Genomic DNA, 27,431 nt, shown 5'->3' on the forward strand with positions numbered 1-27,431 from the left:
CCTCTGGAAGGAGGGTCTATAGGCTGGTGGTTCCTAGTACCTCTAATGCCTGAGCACACTGGCTTGGCTGTGGTCCCTGCCACAGACAGCTGGGTGGTAGAAATCAGAAAGGACCTGAGAATTCTTCTTATCCCTCTGAAGGTACAAGTTAAGGGGCTGCAGCAACTATGATGATCTTTGTCTAAATTAAGGAAAACAAATCTCATCAACAAATGGTGTGATGTGAAAACTCAGCCATGCCTGTGCCACTCATCTTACCCAATCTTGAGATCAGGATGGCAACAGAGATGTTCACAGAGCTCAAGAGATAACCACAGCTTTATTAAAAGTGTTCCAGACAATAAAATGGAGGTTTAAACCATCACCAGGGAGTCATTAGCAGCATGCTTGAGATTCTAATGATGTTTAGCAGCAACAGCCAAAATATCTTTGTTCCTGGATAGCTAGAGATGCAGCTCCAAGAAAATAGCTAAAAATGCAGATCCAAGGAAAACCCAAGGCACTGCAGTTTCTCTGTGGGGAGATGTACCAAAGTGCCCTGCTGTGGCTGAGCACTATCACTGTGAGTCTGGGACTTTGACAAAGGAAAAGAAGCCTCTCTGAGGCACACTTAACAGGAGCAGCCACATTTTGCCATAGAAGGAAAAGGTGCCCTGCATAGGCAGGGAGTGCAATCAGGCGGGAGTGCACTAGGAGACAAGAGAGTTGGGGAGCAGTGAGAAATCACACAGAGGCTGATGCCTGAAGAGATTCAGTACCAGTTGCAGACCTGCTCTTGCATTTTTCTCCAGAATGTTAAAGGAATGGAGAGAACAAGTCATTGGGGTAAGGACTGGAGTGCTCAGGTCTCACCAGTCACAGCTTTGCTTCTTCCACTCTCTCGGTGCCAGTGGCCACTTAGGCAAAATAAACCAGTGCCACAGCAGGGCTGGAGAACATCCCGCTGCTGAGAAGGGCAGTGGTGTCTGCTGCAGTTCAAAAGGAAAGCTGGAGGCAGTCCTAGCAGGAGTGGGTAAACCTCAGCTAATTGCTGTTTACAAAGCAAATGCAGGAACACCCTATTGGGTAGGTGCCAAATCCCTTGAAGACAGGCTTGCACACTCCATTCTCACAGGAGAGTGAGCAAGCTCTGGCTCACACTGATTTGTCTTTACAGCAGGTGTGCTGAAGAAAGGCTTCATTTAAAGCCTGACTACAGGTGGCACAGCCATGCTCCTCCCCACTGCCTCCATAGGGCAGAATGAGCTTCCCTCTTCTCTCCAAACTACACAATTACAGTGTCGAATTGTAGTTGCAAAACGTATGTTGATGGGATTCCTGGGCTTGCTAGATCAGTCAGGTCCACTGACCTACAGCCTCTTCTGCTTTGAGGGGAATGCTGTCCCTGTGAAACAGGTAAATTGCGGGTGTGTGCTTTTTAGGCAATATGAGTAGAGGCCTAGCAGAAGTTACTAGACTCCTCATCTCTAGTGCACAGCTTTCAGCCTCTCAACACTCCCAGCAGAAGCAATTAATTTCTGGGACAAACAGAGAGCTATCCCACTCCACAGATGTTTCCTCTTAGTTCTACTGGACTCGAGTCAATGAAAACGTGGCAGTATCTGCACAGCAACACATGGAACTTTCCACCAGCCCAGATGGGAACAGGGGCATTCTCAGTTGAAGACTATTACAATTCTGCTATTTTTATTTGGAATAGAAGGGAGGGGTTAAAGGGAGCTAAGAAAATAGAAATTAGCCCTCAGCATGCCTGAGAACCACAGTCTCTCAGATTTCTTGGCAGATACCATATCAACTGGGAGAGCTGTAGGACCTTTTACCCCTGTCAGAGCTTTGTTTATACATCTGGGACATGAGCTGGTAGCAGGAAGCCTCTAGGGGCAGCTGAGAGCAACTAGCAGCTCTGTAATACTTTTGGCTGAGCTCATTATTTATATCTCAGGGGTTGAAGCAGACCCCATCTGAACTGGGGTCACTCTCTACACCATTGCTTTTCCATGCCAACAGATGGGAAGCAGTGACACAGAAGGAACAGGACCCCTTGAGACTCCCAATTTACTCTGTGCTTGCATACCCAGGTACAGGGGGAGGTCACACGTGTAGGGAAGGCACCATGTTAATTTGCAGTGCTGCTCTGAGGAAGTGCTTGGCACCAAGTCTCTCTCTTTAGCACACAGCCTGGATCTCAGAGGGCTAAATATTTGCAACCCTTATTAAAAACAGGGGAGGAAGTGCACATGTACTCCTCTCTACAGAGGCATCAGTTCACACACTTGAAACACAGTGATGTTTCTTTTCCCACCACCACCTCCAGCTCTCATAAAAATATATTTAAAATTAAAAGGATCTGGAGAGAGGACAAGAAGCATCTTAAGGGATGTAACTTACAAAATGCTTGGACATCCTTCAGCTGGAAAGCTGTGTAGAATTACACTACCCCGAGTATAACTCAGAGCAGCTTTTCGGTCTCCAACCACAAATGTGCAATAAAACATTCAGAGAATGGCTGAGGTTCAAGACTTGCAGTCTCATTTACATTAACCATTTTCTGAAACACTGAACAATACATGATCAAAAAAACTGCCTGTGATAAGTCTAAGGTACTTTAAAGGTTTTTTCGCTCTTCAGTTTTTTTCTTTCTACAGTTTTACAAGCAGCTTTGCATGGCAAGGAGTGGATCACAGCTACTGTAAAGCTGATGTCAGATTAGTATTTGCCTCACAGAGAGCAACTCTTGCTGAAGTGATAAAAGATAATATGTACACTCATTGTCACTTCTTGGCTCTGCTACTGTGTAGCACCTTTACAACCTATCTAAACCATTACTTGAGGCACTGAAAAAAATCGAAACCCTTCAAAATACAAACCTTGGGCAAATTTTGGGGGACAACATTTTTTTTTTAATAACCCATCTGCTTGTTATACTGCTTGTTATAGCAATGGTTACACATATCTAAAATACAAGTACTGTTTCAGTCACCTTGAGTAACTATGTGTATGAGCTCTAGCAAAAGGACTGAAGAGATCTGGGAATTTTTAGTACTCCATATATTTTAATGTGATCATGATTATTAGTTTGAGCTATAATATGTTCTGTCCTGTATCTACGGCTTTCCTTCAGCAAAACCCTTCCGTCCTTTCTCCCCAACAAACATGTTACAGTCAAGTGAATATTCTTAATCTGGTATTATAAAATTGAAACAGAAAACTGAGAAAATGTTGCTTGAGTAAGAGCTAAATAACTCTGGATTAATGTAGTAATTTCTGACATAAAGTTTGTTCAAAACATTCCTTAACACTTGCAGATTAAATATCAGCTTCTTAAAAATCAATTTCTTCTTTGATTCTTCCCATCTGTTGTCTCTTCCTATCATGCCAAACAAACATCTCTTACTCGCTGCTAGGCCATCCAATTGAGGTATGGAGGGAATCCACTGCTTTCAACATCTGGTGATGCAACTTGTATCCATGTCTTATCTGTAATCCATTGCTTTTCCCTATGAAGGATCATTATTGACAGCCACTATGCTTTTCCAGCTGAAATATCAAACTTTTAAAGATCAACTTAGTTTCCCATTCACCTTGGTCATGTCCCTACTCCTTAGCCACAGTATGTTGTTTTGGGTGGCTTACTATTGCACCTGTTGGCAAAAGGGATAGGTAGAGCTCTAGGAAACAAGGAAGTCATAGCATATTCTGAGCTGGAAGGAACTCACTAGGATCATCAAAGTCCAGCTCCTGTACAGGACACACCAAGAGTCACACCACGTGCCTGACAGCACTGTCCAAACACTTCTTGAACTCTGTCATGCTTGGTACTGTGAGCACTTCCTGGGAGAGTGTGTTCCAGTGCCCAACCATCCTCTGGGTGAGGAACCTCTTCCTGATATCCAACCTAAACCTTCCCTGACACAGCTTCAGGCTGTACCCTTGAGTCCTGTCACTGGTCACCAAAGAGTGCCTGCCCCCCTGCCCCCCCTTGTGAGGCAGTTGTAGACAAATCTTGGTTTAAAATATGAATTGGGAACTGAGGACCACGTTGTATTTATAGTAAAATCTAACCACATTTTATTCAAAGAATAGTAAGGTAATTTGAAGGAAGATTTCCACCTACTGCTGCTCTCATTTGTGCTGCACTGGGAAGGCATTCTAGAACACAGCAGCTGGTTTACAGAAGTGAAACACATGCAAACAGAATGAAGTGGAAAGTACACCAGTCACTCTGGAAAACAGACTCAAGCACTTCCCAGAAAACAGAACCAATTGCTGCTGGTGCACTCCCTGTGTGCCAGCAGCTACCCATACAGAAAGCACCTCAAATTTGCTTATTTGCCTTTAACTGTAGCTTTCTTTATGCTTATTAATATTTTAAAAGTCTCTTAGCCATGAAGATGACTCTACTGGACAAAAAAATAATTTTTTCTTTATATACAAACTGACAAGATTGCACAATCAATTAAAACCAGTTTTGAACATTTAATAAAAACTCATCCTAGAAATCCAACTTTTGGTCGTGAAGTCCCCAAACTCTCTTCTTCATCCAAAATCTTCTGAAGGGCTATGTGAAGTGACTTGCCTACTCTCTGTCCTGTCTGCAAAGCAAAGAAAGCAAAACAAACCTGAGACGTATGCTTATTTACAGGAAGATAACTCTTACAGAACACTTCCTTTTGACAAATATTTTCCCTTTGATGATTCATATACACCAGCTGGTATCATAAAATATGCTTTTAATTTAGAAAAATAATGGTGGTAAAAGTTTCATTTTAACTTGATTAAGTTTTGGAAAAATATACACACAAACGAAGTGCTCTTATTAATCAGAGAAGCATTCCACGATCATTAGTATCAGATCTGCACATTGCTGGATCACCCAGGAATACAAATTAAGTTCACATCAGGCACAAGCACACGTTCAAATTAGCCAGCACACAGAGCACTAAGCAATATTCTAGGAGCCAGAGGACAAGAGACCCCTGACCAGCAAAGCAGCCTACTAACAGAAAGTTCAGTAGACTCTTCTGAGTGTGTGCTCAGAATCAGCAGAGTGAATCTAGACCAGCTGAACACCCTGTACTGTGGCCAGAGAAGCCCAAAATGCACACTGGCTGCACCACCAAATCACTCTGTGGGCAGATCCTTCCCATAATGTGTAATTCTTGTCCTGTCCAAGAACCTTAAAGGAGTTAACATAATGTTTTCTTTACAGAAATAAACTCCAGCAGTGAAAACCCGACATGATTAGCTCCAGTGCTGACCTCTACTCGTCCACACACCCAAGTATACTGTGCAAGCCACAAGGCAGGGAAACATTGGGCAGTGGTGAAACAAAGATCTTAAGGCAGTGATGCTCACTGGAACTTTCCCAGGGTCTCTCTAAATTACCTGAAATACTGACTGCAAAAAGAAATAAAGAGCCCACCCATCCCCAAAGAGCAGATTATATTAAAATGAGTTTATTGGCTCCTGATCTATGCAATGAAGCCTAGGCTTGCCATATAGCTGACACACCACTCTGTTTCATCTCCTGGTGACAATTACTGAAAGCATGCACAAACCTGAAAATAAGCTACATTTTTAATTGAAGAGCCAGATGCCAGAATATGGCCAATGGTACCAAAGAAAATTTGGGAAGAGCTTTGATGCAGCAAGGTAGCTGTCAATCCTAGACACCATGAGTCATGCTACATAAATGAGGGTGGCAAAGAACAAGAACTGTTACAGCTCTGAACTGAGACAAAGATCACTGGAGCAGTCCACAGTGAAGAGGACTGATACACTTTCTCCTCCTCAAATGTAGGAGGTCAAAGTGAGTGGGAACTGTGCAGAACTTTGGTATTGACCCAACACTGTTGCCATCTTATTCCTGCTTGCCTCTCTAGTGGATTGGATCATAAACTCAATAAAAAAGAACTTGTGATGCTGGCAGCTTCCCAAAATTTTCCCATGAAATTTCCTTCCTAAGAGATATGTCCTAGAATGTCTGTTGTCTACCAGTGAGGAAAAACTGAACATCCTCTGACCTGTAGTCAAATCATTCAGGAATAGAGGTGTCAGACACAGGTTACTCAGATCCTCCACTGGGAATTCTCAGGCTTTTTTGTTTTTCTTGATATCCCAATCAGGTTGTTGAGTTTAAGGCAGGACCAAACAGATAATATCTGACCTTACAGAAAACATCTTGGGTTTTTTTTGTGATCAGCTTTCTCTCTCACTCCTGCAGAGGAATTAAGAGATAACACCTCTCTACCCAGGTAAGGGTAAGGATAAAAGACATGTTTGAACACAAATAAAAAGCCCACTGGTACCACTGAGATAAGCACTCTGGATTGATATCATGATGCAGTCAAGTGCCATATACTCAGTAATGCCCACTTGAGAAAAACTGTTGTCAAACTTGGCTCCAACTTCTGCATTCCTCAGGTAGAGCTATGCAGAAATTAGCCCTGTGTCTCTAGATAACAGAGCCAGCTTGAAGTATCTAATTTTCATTCTGACTTTCAAGTTCAAAACTCATTTCTGTCTCATGCTCAAGGCCAAACACAGGCATGAGAATTTACACTGGAGAACAGATCTAAGAAGAGCCTGAAGAAGGGCTTAAAATGATCTTATTTGAATGCGGACAATACCCAGATACTACTATTTTTATGAAGTAGGGACAGATTGTAAACTCAATAAAGAAGCAAAGTAAAGCAACAGTAAAATGAGAACGTAAGTTAATCATAAAACAAATGAGTTGTGCTAGAATGCTATGCACCACCATCCCTATTTCAAACCACCATCCTAATTACAAACACCATCCCTACTCTTATAGGGACTTTACCATGCTGGCAGTTTTGTTCTTTAAGTCTTTAAAAGAAACAATGAAAGAGGGAACATGTTCTTTAAAAATATTCTCAAAGTTTCTCAGCTTAAGCTTTACTGCCTTATAGCTGTGAAGTACTTGCCTGAAACAAATGTGAGTACCATACATTTCAGGCACCTAGAATTTTTAGACAATGTCCACTCACATTAGAGCCTGTTTCAAAGAAACTGCCTGTGACCTTCACAAAGTCCCTCGTGCATCAAATTAAAGCACCAAGGTCTCTGCTCTAAAAGCCCTTACTGAAGCTTTCTGTACACCCAAGCTTCAGTTCATTCAGTATCATACAAGACAGTCAACTGCTCAACACTCCTTACCTCCATCATTTCAAAAATACTCTCAGGATCCAGGCTACCTTTCCCCACCTTCTTCATAGAAGTGATGGCACCTTTACTGGTCACTGAAATAAGCAGGCTTGCCAAAGAACAGGATTCTTCTTGAAGGGTAGCATCCACCACGTGCCTGTATCCAATCTGCAAGTAAGTGACAAAACAATGCATTAGTTTGCCATTCTCAAAGCTCCACCATTGAGAAATCAAACTGTGAGTGGTGGCTTTGTTACTTACCTACAGCCTCCCACCCTAAAATCATGTGGCCTTTGGAAATAGTCAGATTGACTTGATAGCACAGGACTTAAACAGCCTCTGACCCCACATTATGGGTACATAAACAACAGAGGTGAGATAAGTGTGTCACTATTTCATACTGTTTTCCTTTCTACCATTCTTTTATCTGTATGAAAATTCATATTCACCTTTCTCTGCAACTCTAAGTACAGACTTTGCTCCCCCTCTATCTGAAAATTAAAATCCTAAGACTCAGGTGAGCCCTCATTTCAGCAATGGCCCCTCTACTATTTACGCAATTTCCTTAAAAGAAATGCCAAGCAAACTTTCAGGTACCTAAGCCAATCACTAACACTTGCAATGGAAAATGCAGCACCCATAAAATTAACTGTGTTAGCTGTGTGCTATGCATGGAAGACAAAGACCTGTTTGAAAGGAAAGGGATGCACCCATGAAAACTGAGTTCTGTCCTCAACAACAAGCACCTAGCATGTAACTCCAGGCAGATCACACAACCTCCACTCCTGAACATAGTGACCTCTTGTTTTACCATACTGACATATCTGCTGCTCTGGATGTTAAGCAATGAGCAGATGAAAAATAATAACTCCTCTGCATGCAAGATGCATTTTAAGAATACATCAAATAGAAACCTACAAGTCAGAGGTGCAAAAAACCCCTTATTCAGTAAAAATTCTTAATTTGGAGGCCAAAGACAAACAAATAGAAACATAGTGGACACTGACCATTCCTGTAACTCCAATTTTATCTCTAGGGAAAAAATAAATGGCAGGTAAAATTAACAGAAACTGGAGTCTCCAGGCAGGAAGGCAGAAATTTGTGAGGCTTACTTTGCTTAGTGTGACAATACAGGGCACCTCATCTACATTAAGTCGAATACAGTCATAAGGATCATCGGACAGCTCAATCTCTTTGGTGCCTTCTTCATCCTCCAGAACACGCACTTTGGGTATTCTGTGGAAACAAAAGGTGCAGAGTTATTGCCAGAACACATAACAAATGCAACTGTTCTACAGTCACAACTCCAGGAAGTCCCTGTTCTTCTAAACGAGGCAAAATGTTTAGAAGAACAGTACAGAATGTGATCAAAGTATTAACAACTCACTACCTGAGACTTAAAAAAAACCACTGTAAGTGGGAAGATATTTAGGGTAAGATCATCATATTTGCATCATTCAAACAGTTAAAATTTGAGCTGTTTTTTACACTATTACATGGGGAGAAATTAATCTGAAACTTGCACAAATCAGTTCTGAACAATTCTTTGTATGTACAGGAATGCCACGGATGTACAGGAGACAAATAACCAAGACTGAATCCTTTTGTTCTGTAGTTCCCAATCTTGCAGACAACAGTAAAGCTGTCAGCATTACACCAGTTGCATTGCTTGGCAAAGGTGTGACATCAGTAGCAAATACAAGTAGTAAAGCTATTCAGGAAAGAATAAACACCTACTAAGGAGAGCTGGGGTAAAGAGAAAAGATGGCATTAGTAAAATCCTTTAGCAAGATGAGAAAGATACTCTACTGTTCTAAGGACAGATATACAAGGGATATGTAACATATCAGGACAAAGCAGTGTTGAAAACCCAGGCAGAAATCCAAGAAATGCTTTCTTTTCAGTTGTGAATGATGAGCTCTCTCACAAATGAGCTAGACAGGCTCCTTATCAGTTGTACATACATTGTATTTGTGATAGCCATCTAATGGAAGTTTTATGGGATGATTTAAGGCAGTTTCCTTAGCATAATGAATAAAGTAATTTAAAACAATTTAGTAGAAGATGGTATCTCAAGCTGCCAAGAATGTCAGCATATTATACACCCTCATTTATCCAGGTGCCTGCAAGGATGGAATACTGATTGAGATACTTGGCATTACTGGCCAGTAAAATACACACAGAGCTCAGGCACACTATTCTCTCTTACACATATTTACACTTGAAAACAAAATATTTCAAGATGTCTCAAGACAAGCTAACATCAGTAACCACAATCTGGTTTTATGTTAGTGCTTTTACAGTTGCATTTTGTTTTATAACTAGACTCTGGAGGTTACATTCCTCTATGCCCTCTGTAACAAATCTCTTATTTTAAAAGAGGAGGAGATAGGGACTGATTTAATGAACATTTTCCCCCACCAACACAAAGTGATTTTGATTGATCCTTGGAATAGTATTTCAGTTATTTGTGGCTAAAAGTCATAGTGGCAAGTACCTCAAAACAGCTAATCCTGCTCCAGTGACAACAAACTCCTTGCAAGCACACTGGCCTGAGCCAAACCAAAATTAAGATTTTGAGTAAGCAGAACAATTGTGATGTGCACTTTTTCTGGAAAAGGATCTCCAAATGTTTTCCAACTCATTGGAAATGCATCAAAGTCTATTTTCAAGTTTAAAATATTCCATTAGAATTGATGGAATAAAGTCACAAGGAGAGTAACCCTCAAGCTACACAAGACAATGGATAACACTGGACAACAGCCTAGTCAAGCAAGAGGTATATGTGCCAGAGCAGTGTTTAAAAAACAAGGCAAGATTTTAAGAAAATCTGTGTGATCAAGCCATTTTTAATTCCAGCCTAAAATAGCTTTGAAACCAGAGTAGTGTTTGGTCTGCATGAAAAAGTTGTCAGAATTAATATCTGAAAAACGCCTGCAAGGAGCTTTTTTGGCCAAGAACAGATGAGAGAGGTGTAAATTAGAAATACTGCAAAGGCAAAAAGATCAGACACAAGCACCACAGTTGAATAAAAAGGGGGTATATGGACACAAAAACTATGCAAAGTGAATGTTGCATAAAGCTTTTCCAGAACACTGTAGATTTCCTCTTCCAGCTTGTGAAGATTTAGCTGAAGAAATAGCTGTACATGTTTAATTTGCAACTTTTATTCTTCTATTTTGATTCCTGCAACTAATCAGGGCAGAGATCTGTACAGCAAGACTCAGTAATGTAACAAACAGTGCTCTTTTCTGTGTGTGCAGATCCAGATTTCACAAATGTAAAACGAGGTCCACCCTTCTAAGCAGGCATCAGTTCTGCCTCTACCATGCTGTGCAGCAAAAACCTCAGTGTCTGCAAGGCTATTGTGTTAAAAACTTTGTTGTTTTGGTAACTTGCCTATTTTCTGTAGCCTCGGTTGCAAGTAGGCACATTCCACAGGACCAAGTTTAATGTCCAGACACAGTAGCTAACTACACATTTTGCAAAATCTACTTCCATCATTAATAAATCCATCCTTAAACATCTGGGAGACATGGGTAAGAAGAAAGTCTGGTATCTGCTATCTTGTGCACATGATCTTGATAGTAGTTTTTAGAACTAGATGAACAATACAAAACTGTGAGGAGTAAATATTTCCCTTAAACCAGTTCTATTGTCATTGATCCATGCCTGAAGGGGAGAGAACAAGTCAGGTCAGGCATTCAAAGGATTTAAAACCCGTAAATCTTGCGCAAAATTCCTTAAGTCAGGATGTTGGATTTACTTAGCTCTAAAGCATGATGCCTCCACAGATATTACAAAAATGCTTAGAGCAAGATTTTAAATTGAAGCTGAAGTTTTCAAATGCCTATCTGAATATCTAAAATTTTGTAGCTTCAAAGAAATAACAGCAACTTGAGCTCCCTGCTCTTCGTTCTGATGCTCTAGTCAAGGCTGGCAAAGATCTGAAAAACCTTAGAATAAAAACCTGGTTGTAAACTAAGCAGGAAAAGAAAGTAAGAGTCAAAAAGGGTACACATGTTGAACACAGTTCAGAACACTTAATCTGAAGCAACCTTCAAACTGATGTCTTGTTTGGAGAATAATATTTTATGGAGAACAGGCAGCTACCCTTAAACCACCTTTTGTCAATCCAAAGAAAACCCAGGAGCTACAAAGGGAAAGGGAGAGGAATAGTGAATGCGGACAACAGGTTTTCACTTTGAATTTCACCTCTTGACTTTCTGAGCTTGTATGAGATGAGCTGTACTAGCATTCCCTGCTCAAATCAATAAGATGGGGTTTTCAGAGTTAAAAAATCAACAGGCTGTGTCATACTGTACCACATTTTGAAATGATACTCAACTTCAACAAGACTTGCAATGTTTGCCCGCAGTTTAAAGATTATATATAAAGGACACAGTTGTAACAGGAATAAAAATAAGTAAGAAACATTAAAATAATTACACCCTCCATCATGTTGTCCATGTTCCCAGAGCAACAGATTTTCTTCTATTCACTTACTTAATTCATTACTTTTTATATGATCATCTCTCTTTATTCTGGTTAAAGTAAGAAAAAAGACCTTGTTATCTTATAAATAAAGTATGAGCTGCAGATCTGCAAAACAACTCACATGGTAGTAACTGTTTTAACTATATGACTTCTGCATCCTGGCAACTCACACACAGAAATACAGGCATTTCTTCTTTTTACTGTAGAGCCAACTCATTTGTAAGTCATTACCTTTCTAAAAGTATTTCTATTTCTTGATGTTATAAAAACAATCCAGTGTTAAAAGGTACTGCTGAGAACTTGATTAACATGAGAAATTTCTCAGCAACACATACAACTTCTAATCTCAGTTGGAAAGTCTCTCCTTATCTATTTTAAACTGTTTATAACCTGATATATTGCCTGTCTTCAAAAGCATATTTTCCTCTTCTTTTTTGCCTGTACTTTTCCAGATTACTGTGCCTTGATTCCCTGGTAAATAAGCCAGAACAACACTAGTGACTTTAGCAGATCTCAAATTTAATGCTGAAGAACAATTTGAGATCCACTTTTAAAACATTTATGCTTGTAGGAGTCTAGGTTTTGCACCTCTACCAGCTATTTTTGCCATGTAAGTTTTTTAGTAAAGCTATTCACTAGGCTGTTTTTCTCAAGGGCTACAAAACTCTATTCCCTTTCACCTACAGATAAAGAAGATAAAAACAATAGAAAAAAAATAGTAGGGAGTCTTATTAAAACAGAGAAGAATCACATCATTCATTCCACTAGATCTTATTTTCCTATTCTTTGGATTAACATGTGTGGGGCAAAATTCTTTTAAAGACATCATTTTTCCCTCCTCACAATCTCTCACTACCACTTTTTCCCTCTTGGTTTTAAAAAGAATTCTAGGCTGACAGTTAATGAGAATGAAATCAACAGTGGAATAAAAGTGGAAAACCAGGGCTGATTACAAATCAGTAGTCACATTGACAGGGGGCCTCTTATTTAGAAGCATCTCATATCAGTAAATACTTCTTACTCCAAACCACAAGGCATCAATTCCAAGGCCTCCAACTACTTGCAACAAAACTACACAGTCAACTCTACTTTTCTGGATCTGGCTACAATAAAAGTTACATTGTGAACATGATTGTGCATAATGTGCAATATGACACCTGATCACTAGAAAGTGAATGAAAATAACATTTGTTCATGGTACTTGCATGCAAATGACTGTCTTGTATCTGAATGTCAGCTGTCTTGGCTACTTCTTATTTAAATAATTAAGCATTAAAAATGCTTTGCTCACAGAGAGTACTTCTCTTCCACTTCCCATACCACTTCCACCCACATGAAATAAGATCTATGCTTTACCTTGTGTTAAAGAGAGCTGCCTTCACTGCGATAGAGATTGCATCGAAGATGTTCCCACCACATTCCAGTAACTAGGGAGGAAAAGAAGAATCTCTTTAATTCAGGCTAGTGCCTTTAAATGAAGCCTTTATTTTATTTAAACCTACTTGAAAAAGAAGAAAATTAATTACCAGAACAGGTTTTTAAAAAACAATGTTGTCTTTAAAGCCTATCTATGAAAAGGAACAGATAGGAAATTAAGATTTCAGCTAACTGTATTATACATGCAAAATAGAAGAGTTAATGCACTTCATAATAAAATTAATGATGAAATTTAATAATAGAAGCTGAAATGAAACCACCACTGTTCTTAATCTTCTTGTGCTAAGGTTCTGAACTAGACTATGGCCAGAGTACCCTTTATAAACTCATCACATTAATTCTTTAGTGTTAATTTCAGCCAATCAATTTTCTATATTTCATTTCAAAGAGGAGCCTTTTTTAAATATCAGATGGACAAAACCAATTGGGAGAACTGCTTTCACAGAAGAAACACACTGTCATTGAGAACATGGTATAGAAAGCTAGTTTTATAAGGTGTAGTTATGAGGGCACATCATGATTTATTCTCTTTATGGGAAAGAGTCATCATCAGGCTTGTCTCATGGCCGAAAGTGATCTAATGAGAGCCTGATGTCAAAGTCTATTTCAAATAAGTCTTATCAACAGCTAAAGTGTGTGGTGTGAGTCTAGCTCAGCTTCTTCCCATCAAGATCGGGAGAACAACAGTCAAAGGGAAAAGCAGCACTGCATACAAGCTAAAAAGGGAGGGCTCCCAAAACCACTAATACCTTCTGCAGGCTGCCAGACAAGTCAGAGATGTGTCTGTCCATAGCCTACTGCCACATCTCCGACAAGCTCAGCTCTCAGCTGCCAGTAGTATTTCCTGAGAACACACACACACAGAACAGACAATTGGAACTACTTCAGCAAGAACATATGGATGCTTCTCCTTGACTTCAATCTACACTGTACAATGAGAGCAAAACACATTGTGCAATCCTGATTGCATTGATTGTTCTTCAAAATTTATTTAAAAATGAGATAAACTCCTGCACAGGGTGCAAATCATAAACGAGATATTCTGTAAAGACAATTACTTTTTATGAAGACAGACTGAAGAGTGTAAAAAGAATAACAAAAAATTGGGATAGAAAGCTAAATACAAAGGTGATCAGATTATTTCTTTGCAAGCAGCTGCTGGATACAGAGAGGTTAACTTGCCCCTTTCAGTCATTATTGGATTTTAGTTGATAACACAATAAGCCCCACAATACCTTTGTTATTAAAACACAATAATGGGATGTGTCTGCACTGTTGCTAGGCTTGCTGTTCTAAAGCCTTATCTGTACTACAGTGGCTCCTAGAGGATAGGAAAACTATCTGCACAGAGCATGGTGCAACAATTCCTCCACAAAGAAATGAACACTTTTCTCAGCTGAAGCACCTTGTACTGACATGTCCCTATTTATTTAGTTATTTTTAGGACTAAGAAAGTCTGGACAATTGTGAGTTATGGTAAGCAGAGGGGTCTTCTCTGCTTTTAATTTACTGATATGCAAGTGAAAGAGTTATGGGAAATAAAAGATAACACACTGTAGACATCATCTTATTCAGAGAAGCTTTTCCTCCAAAAGCAGAGATTCCTAACTTCTTTTTAATCAGACAGGGGGGTGGAGGGGAAAATAGAAAACATGAGGAAATCCTGGAAGATGCTCAGTAGTGAACTGCAAAAATTTCAAGAGAACCTAATGCACCCTGTCCTCCTGACACACAATCTACCGTGACTGGGTAGGGAATGATAAGAGACTGCCTATTTTGATTCTCCTTGCCCAGCCCAGTAGGCTTCTGGGGCAAATTATGGGGAAAAGGCTATACATACATATCAAAACCCACTCAAAAATGCCTAAAAGCTTATTTCTGACATCAATGGCTTGCTTAGAAAAGGAAAGAAACAGAAGGAAACACAGAGAGAGTGAGAACAGGCCTTTATCTCCCTAAAATGACAAATAATCTGAGTTGTTCCTTATATTAGCCCAAGTGTCATCCTTACACCACACCCTATAAAAATCAGAATTCTCAGGAGTGATTCAGCAACAGCAGCCTCAGGAAAATCTGTAGGTGTCAAGCCCCTACATTAGGTATACAGTATTACATGTCATATACATGTCTACTGTTTAGAAAAGGAAGTATTACAAATACATAAAAAATGTGAAAATACAGAGGCCTAAGGTGGAAAAATAAGGTGGGGGTGAAACTGAGTAAGAGAGAAACGTTAACAGTATCTTGTTCTAACTGTACCAACAGCTCTTCAATGGCTCACACAAAAAATCCCTGCAGAATATAACATTTAAAAGACTCATGAAGTTTAGAGTCATAATTATGAACCTGTAACAGATTCTTTATTGGCTCTGTAAAAAGAGCTAAATGTAAAATTCCTCACATAACATAGGCCCTGATGTTCATAATTCTGATACAACTCATAGCATGAAAACACGGAGGCTGTTTTTCTCCGTAACTGTGGACAATCAACAAATCTATCTAGGAAGAATCAGATATTGACCACCTATATCTCAAACAAAAGCTATACAGAACAGTGTATATATGTATATATATATATATATATACACACATATATATATATATACACACACATATATATATATACAGAAGAAGACAGCTTCATGAAAGTTTTTGTTTATGCAGTGCCTATGCAATGTTAAGCAGCATGTTGCTTAAATAAGCACAGCATTTAATATTCTGTACCTCTGCATGTAATTACCTAGTAACTAAAGGCCTCAGTGTGATTTCTCAGAGCTAACACTTCATTCTCCATTAAACCATGCCAAGCTGCATAAGCCAGCGACTCGGGCTGTTAAAGCACTCAGCAGAGGTACATATTCCATCATTTTGTAGCTGGACTGTTGTACCATAACTACTATAATTAAGCTAATGTTGCTGCTCTTTAAATACCTAGTGAACTAATTTTCACATTTATTTAAGTCTTAGTCTAAATGTTCCTGTTTTGTTCAACAAAACCCTGAATTTAATTTTCTGGCCATAAAGCTTAACATTTTGCACATTATTTCACAGACCCTAACAGATTGCTGTAAGATCCCTTAACATATTTTCACTTCCAAATTTGACAAACAGAAACTCAACTTTGGACCAAAAAGAATTGGAAATAACATTCAGGAGAGTCTCACTTGCAGACTTCTATTGAAATTCCCATAACAGAGTGTTTTAAATGCAGCATATTTTAGAAACTGAGCCGCCACATGCATCAGATTTGTACACATAAAATTCAGTTTCCATTACTGTCATGGGAACAAATATTCAGCCTATCTTCTACGTTTAATACACACATACAATCTTCATAAAAAAGCACCTAGACTAAACTCAGCTTTTGCCAAAAAGTTTCTATTTTATTTTAGTGAATTACTAGTGATAAGAGCACAAAGAACTAGATACATGGACTGTCCTCTTAGGGATAACATACATACATGATATCTTACATTCACTTGAACAATATATTTGCTGTTACATCTAGCTTGGAAGAGAAGTTTACCCTTTTTTAGTGGCAATTTCCTAATCAGTATAGGATCACTGATTTTTACCTGAGACAGATTTGGAGTATTCAATGTTTTATTAGTTCTGCAGTGGAACAGCAGCATCAAGAATAGTAGAGAAAGATCAAGCTGAAATTAGTGATTAAGTACTATAAGTAGATTCACAAGAAAACTGCCATCCATGCTGTGACACATTTTATCACACTATGAGAGCTTTTTTTTAAATGCAAAAATACAGAAGGTTATGCTAAGTCAGCCTCTGCCTTAGAAACATTTTGCTGAATCTTAGTTTTCATTTCTGTACTTACCAATACATCCACATAGAGAACCCAGCAGTGCTCTTTGGGATTAATACAAAGGGATTTCAAGTCTACAGTGTTCTCACAGCTGAATACTCTGTACAGTGTATTTGCTATATCTGTGCCAAGTTCTTCTCCTCCCCGGCCTTCCAACTCAGGAGAATTTGAAGAACTAGATAAAGAAAGAAAATAATACTTTCACTTCTGAAACAGCAAATACCCAAACAACATTTCTTAAATATAAAGCAATAAAAGTATCTAAGGATTTATTTGTACAAGAATATGCGTTCTGTCTGAAAAGGAATTTCCAGTTTGCGTAAGAGAATGTTTTGATGTAGATAATACACTGATATTTTGTTACAAATACTAATACTCACTAAATCCCACTACTACCTTCAGTTCCCCAGTTATAATCAAAGTAAAATTTGGTGAATTTTCTCAGAGATTATTTCTTAAGCACTGTCACCCTCTACCACCTCAGCTCTTTAAAGAAGAAAAGTGGGACATCTGTACTAAGTTCACAACAGCCACCAAGACAGCCTAGTAACAGCTGAATGTTAAATTATTAAGAGAGTGGCTAAGAAGAGAAAGATATGATGATATGTCAAGTAGAATTTAGTAATAATTTCTTATAAGTAACATGACTGCCTGACCTTAATTGGTGATTTCTTTACTGAGTGTATTGTCTGCTATTAAACTTAAAGAAAGAGTGTCATTACCTTCTGCATTTTATGGAGAAGGGCAACTAAACAACAACTTCTCCTGAAGGGATATGACAAAGTGTGTGGTCTTTACTTCCCTGATTCCAACATAACAAAGTATTTATGAGCAGTCATGCAAGAAAGTTCTTCAGTGCTTGGGCCTGGTACACAGCTAAGAAACTTCCAACAAAAAAAGAAAACAGGCCTAAAAAAGCCACCAAAACCCAAAAAAATAAAAGCCAAACCAAACTAACCTAACAAAAACCACCCCAAACATGCCTTTCCTCCAAAGAACAATAAAATAGAACAGAAATGTCCAGAGATGCATATACAGCAAAATAATGAGCAAAGATTCCAAGCCTCTGGTTTATAGACAGGGCAAGAATATTCTCAAGCAGTGCACCTATAGCAGCATTGCAAATCTTGTTTTAAAATAAACCAGTCAGACCTCCACCAAATTAATTTCTCGTTAGAGAACATATCGAAGGAAGTGATTATATAGAAGTAGTTTTGGTCTGTTCAAAATCTGTAATGGCCATGTCCTGTATTCTCCTGGCAGGGCACCTCGCAGGGCAAATTTCTCATGAATGTTCTGTGCCTATATGATGATACAAAACCTTAGTACACCAGGAATAGAAATATATAGCAGAAAACTAAGTCTTGGAATATAATCCCCTCACCTTTAAAAAAAAAACCAAAACAAATAACTAAAGATTCCCATTATCAAGGCCTGACTTAAACCATCAAATGAGCTGTGCCAACAATACTGCAGAATCTATAAGCTTACATATAATTATCTACTATTATCCTTACCTCACAGTAATTCTCCCAGCTTGCTGTTTTGCAGAGTTGATGAAAACTCAGAATGCCAGGAAAAATACTGGATTTTATAGAAGTTATTTGCTGCTACCAGAAACAAACAGCACTATACTGCTTAAAAATACAAAGAAACATTACTGCCAATTAAAGCACTGATCTATGCTTCCAAACTATATTTGCCACACGAATAAACATTGCAAGTGTGACACACAATATTAGTCAGGGTTATTAGACACCAATTTTATGAGATAGGATCTTATCTAAGTAAGACTCAGTGCTGAGTCAGGTCTTCAGGTTGTATGAAACAAGCACTTACCCGTGGAAGCAGCTTTTATGCAAGTTAACAAGATCATCTTGTTTAAGCTATTCTGTTTAAGCCATAGTTATGCAAGTATTATGATCCCTAAGGCAAGTTGCAAGAATTATGCAAACTTCAATCTCTGCCTCATTACTATTTCTAAAAACAAAGTTTTATCAAATGTTGTATTTTTTTATTACAAGTGGATGCTTTCTTTGACTGAATAGGAAGAACCTAAGACTCAACTGGAATAGCACTGTACATTTCACTGCATCTTAATTCCATTATTATTTATTTATTTATACATTTCCTTGCAACCAGAGTGAAATAAAGAAGTAACATTAACAGGATATTATTGTAACTATTTGGTAAATACTGCCACCTAATGCCTACAGACTATGGCAGTAACGTAAACTGGGCAAAATTTGGAAAGGGGGCATCTTAACACACTAGAAAATGACCAAAAACTTGGTTTATGGAGCATAGAAAGACCTTAGTAATAGTACAGAATTTGTACACCCAAGCAGCATGTAACTTTCAAGACTATCAAAATCATTTCAGCATCACATTGCCTAACAATCTAAGATTCCTACTGAACCATAATGATGCTTTTACCACAGATCTCTACTGAATTTCAAAACTCTTCCTGTTGCCAGTCAAAATCTTTCTGTTGCAACAGTTAAACATTTCCCACCTATTGCTCAGGCCATCAATACACTGTAATCTACACATAGTCAGATCTGGACAAATATATTCCTTGCTAATTCCACAAACAAAATCTGATGCATTCAAGGACTTCAGATGTCTGCTTTTCTTGTTGTTTCTATTTCTTACAGCTTAGAAGTGATAAATCAGATCAGCCACAAAACTCAAATGTGAGAAAAGCAGGCATAGCACTCTTTCAACGGCCAGGATGAATGTCTTCTCCAGTGATGACAGGCAGTAAAAATAAAACACAGGACACAGAGTTGTTTTACAAGGATTTCAAATCAGTGCCCCAAAAATCATCCCTTTCAGAGACTCGCATTAAAGTCTGTCTCAAAATGGGACTAAGTGTGCTCCTCAGATTTCAGGTAAAGGGCTCAGAGCAGAATAAAGAGAAATAGAAGCTTGGAGCAGAGAACTATACACGATCCAGCAAATGATTACTTTCATCAGTAAAAGAAACTATGAAAGTTTTGGGAAATAAGCATTTTAAGATAGTAATCACTGCAATTTGATTTTTTATTATTAGCTTCAACAATATAAAAGCCAAACAGAACACACAGGAACTACATCAGAAGATTCAGGGTATTGAATTATGCTCAGTTACTACCACCCAGTGGCAGTGTGGAAAAGCATCAGGGTAGCGACAGCAGCTCATTCCTCTTGATAGAAAACAAGCTGCCTCCACTTCACTTTTTGTCTTTTGTATCTTTCTGGAAGCTAAAGGACACCTTTGCCTGTGCCACAAGCATGTGACAAGTGACTACACTCCTCTAAAGTTCAGGCCCATGAATCCACTTGTCACAGAAATTAAAGATTACCTATTGCCTGAACTGACTAGATCAAACTCTCACAATATTGAGGCACATCTGCCTCCGATCTCATGAAGCAGAGATTAACAGAAACGCAACCAAACATTAATCTAATGAGTTGAAGTTTTCCTAGTATCTATTTACACACACAGGAAGCGTCACAGAGTTGCCACATGTCCATAGATGACTTTCATTAGAAGGGAAATGTCCCTGCTGTCCGTGGACTTTCTTCATATAGAGATACAGACGAAATAAAAACCCAAAACAATAAACATATACCATTTAAGATACTTCATACATGAGTCCTAACAGCAGGACCACATTCAAGTTGATCTTCCCATCTGATAATTTTAGAACAGCAATTGCAAATAAACTATCAATTCACAGGTGAGAGCTTTCCTTTAAAGCATAAGGTTCCACAGTTAACTAGAGCATACTGATGCACAGAGGCAGTCTTAGATAAGGCTGCATAATGTGACATACCAATGTTAAGGCAGATACTGACAATCAGGTCAGAAAGATTGTCAGATATACACTTAGTAGCTCTCATACCTTAGCTTTAACAATAGTATATAGGTTTAATGTCAGAATAGCAACATTTTTTTGTTTTAAATAAAAATGAAAAGAGATGTCGCATGCATAGCAGCCAACTTGCCAATGTCAAGGCTTTTATGATAAGGATAACATTTGTAAGAAAATGCAAGAAATCTTAAAATTAAAAAAAATCACCCTTTTAGTTAATGAAAGATGGATTCACTGATAAATATGCAACCAAAAATTCTAATTAGTTTTTTAGGATTTTTCTTTTCTTAAACAAAAAAAAAAACAAAAAAAAACAAAAAAAAAACATTTTGTACAAAACACACTTCAAACTTTTTCCACTGCTTTCACAAAGCAAGCAAACCTTCAACTACAGTTAAAGTACAGTCTGTATAGGTCAATTCTTTTCTTCCAACTTCATTTTTTTGAAAGATATTTTCTCTATTTTATCATAGTAAAAAACAACAGCTGATATTGTAGTCCTAAAGTCCAGTCACAACCATGTATACTTGAACCATTACTCTTTTCCAGCTGCAGTGATGCTGTCTAATTTGGGATTGTTTTATTTAACCTGTTTTCATTGTTCAACTTCTGCTGATTCGCTTCTTTTGGGTTTGCAGGACCAGCAAAAAATTTCTTAACATTCACTGCTACTGAAATGGTAAAATAACTTGTTTCTATTACTCAAACCACTAGAGGAGGTTAGTGGAATGAAGGCATAAACTTCTGAAGAATGGCAAGACCTGATTAGTCATTTATTCCAAATATTAAATCTATTTCATTCTTTTCTAGTATACTAACCAGTCAACAAAAAATTCCAGGTAACCTTCATCTGGTTTCTCCAACTTCGGTGTCCCCATTTCAGCTTTTATGCCTACCAAGATATCAGTTTCTCCCTATTAAAACAAAAACACATCACACAACTAGAATTATAATTACAGAACTATTTGGTTTATTTAAATGTTTATGGTAAGCTGACATTTCTACCTTTCAGTTATCAGATCATTCTATCAGGATAAACTTATAACTTTTTTTTTAAAGAACAAAAGGCTTTAGAAGGACAGTATCACATGCAAGAAGATTCATTAAATAATTACCATACATATTACCTTTCTCTAGGTTAAAAAGACATTCCTAACATCCTAATATCCTGTCATTTTGGTTATGTAAACAGATCTTTCTGCAGAACTTTCATAATGGTGCACAGTACATTTATCTTCCTCATAGTAAATATGTCAGAAGTAGTTTTGCTTCATTTTAAAGAAATAGAAATTTTTGCCCCCCCCCAGGAACTAGGCACAACAGCAACTTCAGTTTTCAAGATTAAATATTAGAGTATTAGATTATTATCCAGACTGAAGGCTGTCCAGGCACTTTACAGTAAATCCAGCTCAATTCAGCCTGAACTAATTATATATCCTGTCATAATTTCCATATCCCATAGTTTCAGTTATTGCTATACACATACATGTTATTACACACGCAAACCTATCTACAAAGAGCATCAGATTAACTAGTCACATGAACAAGCAATTTCATCAGCAAGGTACCCAATCCCTAAGAAATTTACCTACCAGCTTTACTCTTGCAGATCCACTTGTGTTTGATACAACATCTGTTTCTACTTCTGCACATCTGTAGTCTTCACAACCTCGACCATCTACACGAAGGTCTTCCTAAGTATGACAATCAATATATTGCACTTAAGAGAATCATTAACAAAATGTAAAAACAAAACAAACAAACAAACAAACAACCCTTACCACAATCCAAAAGCTCTGTGACTCTAAACTTTCCTTCTCTTATACCAAATGCAGCAGTGAAGAGGTTATAAAAGCAATAGCTAGTAGTTTCACCATGGAACACAAAAGAACCAACTATACTTTTTCATTTATATCTCATCCATGGAGAACTTGCAACGAGCAATCTGCAGGCAGACATGAATTGCACCAAGTCCCTCTAATTCCCAAAAGAAAGCTTCAGATTTCAGAGCTGTAAAGTCATGGCTTTCAACGGTACTTTACCTAACACAACTCAGCTCTTTCCTGGGATAGGCACGTTCTGTACTTTTACATCAGAAATTAGGACCCCAGCAGACAGAAATAATACAACAGCCTTCCAAATACTTTCATCCATTTGTATTCCACAAATGGGTATTATGCATCCTCTGATACTATACAGCTCCCTCCCATAAACACAGGTTGTTTTTCAGTAAGGATACAGTTCTTTTATATTTGGGGCTTTTCCTCAGACACCTTTCATTATTCCTCTTTTGTCCACTCATGTTCCTTTGCTAAGTTACAGGCTAGAACTCTATCCAATGCCAATAACTTGAGGAAGAGACAGGGAAGAGAAAGGAAGAGGAGCAAATGGGTACAGAAGAAGGATATTATGCTCTTAGAGAGCATCCAAAGGAAGGCAATGAAGATGGTGAAGGGCCTTGAAGGGAAGTCGAGGAGACGCTGAGGCCACTCGGTCTGTTCAGCCTGGAAGAAACTGAGGGGAGACCTCACTGCAGTTACAACTTCCTCATGAGGAAGAGGACGGGCAGGCACTGATCCCTTCTCTGTGGTGACTAGTGACAAGACCTGAGGGAATAGCCCGGAGTTGTGTCAGGGGAGGCTTAGGTTGGGCATCGGGAAAACGTTTTTGACCCAGAGGGTGGCTGGGCACTGGAAAAGGCTCCCCAGGGAAGTGGTCGCAACAATAAGCTTGAAGAGTTCAAGATGTATTTGGGCAATGCTCTCAAGCACAAGGTGTGATTCTTGGGGTGCCCTGTGCAGGGCTAGGAGTTGGACTTTGATGATGCTTGTGGGCTCCTTCCAACTCAGCATATTGTGTGATTCGGTGAAAACAAATCCACGTCCCGCTCTCAGCCTGCTTCCCGTTCCGATGGTCGGTGTGCTCTGATGATTACTGCTCCAGAGGTTCGTGCCGAGACGCAACGGTGAGTGCTTCCTCCTCCCTTCCTTCCTTCCCTCCTCCCTCACCTCCCCCTCCCCAGCCTAACTCTCTCCCCGTCGCCCGGCGCCCGCTCCCGGTACCTGGACGCCGTGCACGATGTAGAGCTTCTCCGCCTCGCTCAGCACCACGGCCGCCATTCCCGCCGCCTCCCGCCCGCAGCTGCGCAGTGCCCCGCTTCCTGCCCGCCTTCCTGCCCGCCTTCCCTCCGCCGGGAAGCTGCCGGCTGTCCAGCGCTGCTCTCACGCCCGCCCGGCTGGCACCGGCACCTCACAGCGGGGGCTCCCCTTGCCTGATGGGAAAGTGGGGGTTGCAGCCGGAAATCCACAGTGGAGTAGGCGCGGCGCTGTGGACGCGGTACCCGCTGGGCACCCCGCATCCCGGAAAACGTCCCGTCCAAGAAGCTGACCCTCGCGGTTAAACCAAAGCTCCCGCAGGAGGCTGTGGAAATGTCCCGGAAATAGAATAGCTCAGAAATAGATCGACTAGTCATAGTCCTCTGCGTTTCCTCATTGTCCTTCTGGAGTTTTTAACCGCAGAAAGGTCCAAGCGAGGTGCGGTGCGCGGGGAAGTCTAGTGCGGGAGCAGGGAAGAAACCAAATGCTTTCCTTAGGAGATTCTCTTGGTCCTGTGCCAGATACCGCTGGGAAAGTGGCGTGGGAAATGTGATTAAAAACTCTCACTACGTATTAAAACAATAATTAAGGGTTGGGGTTTTTTTGACAGCCTTAATTGAAAGTTGCATAACAGTCATTAATGTAAGTTTGCACGCCTTTTGCACAGCTCGTGTGTGTAATTTTCAGAGTATTTTAAAAGATGCTATCTTGGCTTCACTCTGATGCTTGCTTGGCTAAAAATGATCCATGGCTCCCAAGGATTGCACTGCACACTGCCACAGTTTATCCAGCTTTCCACAACTCCTTGTTCAGTCAAATGTGCAAAGCATTCCTGGCTGTGCCTACTTGAGCAGGTGGCATGATGCAGTGGGAGCAAACTTCAAGAGTGATGGATGGTTTTGGAAGTTTTAGCTTGGTCTGGTCCCTTTGGCAGGCTGCTTATCAATTAGCAGAGCTGATGCAATTCTGGGACTCTTCCCATGGCTTTCCTGCATCTAAAAGGAGCCACGTTTCTGCACACTAGGGTTGTTGTATGGGGATTGCTTACTGCTTCTTTGTGGGGAGAGCCGGCAGTGGAGCCTGGCAGAGCAGGGAGCTTGGGTAGCTTGTCCTGCTTGCTCACCCTAGGGAGGTGAGCAGGGTCAGGTCTTCTTGCTGGCCCAGGGGAGTGCCACACAAAGGCAGTGCCCATGCATGAAAGAGCTCTGGTTTGTATGTTCTGTCTAAAATAGCATCTGCCAGTGCTGCTGTCTAGCACAGACTGACCCTTCGTTTGACTTGCAGTGCAATACTTGTATCCTTGCATTCCACAGTGTGCACCAAACAAGAAGAAGAAACCAGGAACTCCCTGAAAATGTGCGTGAATTCTGGATCTGAAAGAGTATTAATACAGATGCACCCTGTGATTTCCATTGAGAGCACAGGGAGATGACAGTCTGACTCTCATGGCTTAGCCCACAGCAGCTAACAGTTACAATTGCCAGGAAACAGTGATTTGTTAATTTTTTTCCCACTTCTGCCATCCCAGCTTGGAGTATACCCTAATGTTAGTCAAAGTCTTGCATAGTCCAGAGGCTCAGCTAGCAAATCTTGTTCACATGCAAACAGCAGTTTTTCAAAAGTGGGAGGAGCCGAGGTTTGGCTCGTTTTTCCCCAGGGAGGGCAGAAGGCAACCTCTTGCCCTAAAGAGCCTTCTGAGGACATTCAAATTTCAGCAGAAGGAAGTAGTGATGCTTATCATACAAAAAAGGATGCCACTTGTTTCTTGGGCTTGTTGAGGTTTCTGTGTTGCATTTTTTTTTTTAACAAAGGCAAAGCAATATATTTAACTTCACTGTGGTAAATAAATGATGTGTGTTGCCCCATGTCATGGTTTGACACTGGCTAAACACCAGGCACCCATGAAAGCTGTTTGACCTTTTCTTGCTCTCAGCCGGGCAGAGGAGAGGAAAAAAAATTAACGAAGGGCTCATGAGTTGAGGATGAGGACTGGGAGAAAACACTCTAAGGGCAAAACAGGTTCAAATTCAAAGGTATAAAGTAAATTTATTATTAACAGAGGAGGATAATGAGAAGTAAAATAAGCCTTTAAAACACCATCCCCCCCCTTCCCCCCCCAGCCCCTCCCTCTTTCCCACCAACAGAACAGGGAGACAGGACATGGGGGTTTTGGTTAGATTGTCACTTGAAAATTTTTTTTCTGTTTTTTCAGGGAGAGGAGTATTTCCTCTGCTATGGGGGGGGAGGGTGGGGGTGGGGTCCCTCCCATGGGAAAACAGTCTTTTCAAAACTGTTGCAAGAGTGAGTTACTTGTCTGCCGGGTGCAGTCCTCTAAAGATGGGCTGCTCTAGTTTAGAAGCAAGGCCTTTTATCTCTGGAAGCAAGGGCCCTTTCTCCATTGGGTCTCCCACTGGATCACAGCTTTCTTCAGGATCCACCTGCTCCAGTGTGAGTACTTCTCTCATGGGGCTGAGTGGATCTCTGCATGCCCTGTGGACCTCATAGGCTGCTTCACCATAATCCTCACCACAGCCTGCAGTGGTATCTCAGCTCTGGCACCTGGAGCACCTCCTCCCCTTCTTTGTCCACTGACCTGGGTGCCACCATGATTTTCTCCCTCACTTCCTCACGTCCTCATTTCCTCCTCTTCTCTGACTGGAAAGAAAACCTGCTGCTTGTAGGTACTATTGCAAACAAGTTCCACCAATTCAAAGATTCTTGCAGGATCCTACAGCACTGAGAGGTTGATCTTGTCTAGGTTCCACATCGGGGAGTCTCTGGCCAGTTTTTGTCACCCAGTGGCACTGGCGCTATTTAATGTCTCTCCTCATGTGGGGCACCAGGAAGGAGAAGCTGCCGCCGCCGCCCCTGCCCTTCTGGAAGCAGTGGCTTCATGTGGAGAATGTCAAGCAAATTCAGCCCTTGCTCTAGCTCACGACACCTGCACTGGAGCACTCTATCACAGAATGGCATGGTTGGAATGGACCACAGTGGGTCATCTTGTCCATCCTCCCTGCTCAAGCAGGGCTATCCTAGAGCACATGGCACAGGATTGTGTCCAGACAGTTCTTAAGTATGTCTAGCGAGGCAGACTCTACAGCCTCTCTGGATAATCCCTTCCAGTGCACAGTCACCCACACAGTAAAGAAGTTCTTCCTCATGTTCAGGTAGAACTTCCTGTGCATCAGTTTCTGTCCACTGCCTTGCATCTTAGCGCTTTGGCACCTCTGAGAGGAACCCAGCTCCATCTCTTTGGCACACCCACATCCCCCTCCTTTTAGACATTTATACACATTAATGATGTCCCCTCTCAGTAGTCTCTTCTGGAGACTGAGCAGGCCCAACTCCTTCAGTCTTTCCTCCTAAGAATGATACTGCAGTCCCCAAAACATCCTCACTGCTCTGCACTGTACTCCTCCTTGGGTGCCAACAGATTTTGGATACCTGCAAATCAAAACCACCCTGAACCTGCCTGGAGCTCTGAGGTGCCCGCTGAGGCAAAACCATCTGTTCCCATGTCAAAACAAAAAAGCGTGGTGCTTTTCCTCAGGA

The 27,431-nt window shown here is 40.2% G+C and overlaps 1 protein-coding gene across 1 annotated transcript; it reads right to left on the minus strand.

Annotated features, from left to right (window-relative positions):
- Positions 1-300: 300 nt before the first annotated feature.
- On the minus strand, positions 301-25,738 carry EXOSC7 (exosome component 7). Its single transcript, XM_056483635.1, has 8 exons — positions 23,847-25,738; positions 22,377-22,478; positions 21,604-21,698; positions 16,937-17,099; positions 13,021-13,091; positions 8,280-8,403; positions 7,180-7,335; positions 301-4,592 (listed from the first exon to the last, which is right to left on the minus strand). Exons 1-8 carry the CDS (start codon positions 23,901-23,903, stop codon positions 4,488-4,490), a joined length of 873 nt encoding a protein of 290 aa, XP_056339610.1. The 5' UTR covers positions 23,904-25,738; the 3' UTR covers positions 301-4,487.
- Positions 25,739-27,431: the final 1,693 nt, after the last annotated feature.

This window comes from Oenanthe melanoleuca, chromosome 2 (genome assembly GCF_029582105.1).
Source record: "Oenanthe melanoleuca isolate GR-GAL-2019-014 chromosome 2, OMel1.0, whole genome shotgun sequence".
NCBI lineage: Eukaryota > Metazoa > Chordata > Aves > Passeriformes > Muscicapidae > Oenanthe > Oenanthe melanoleuca.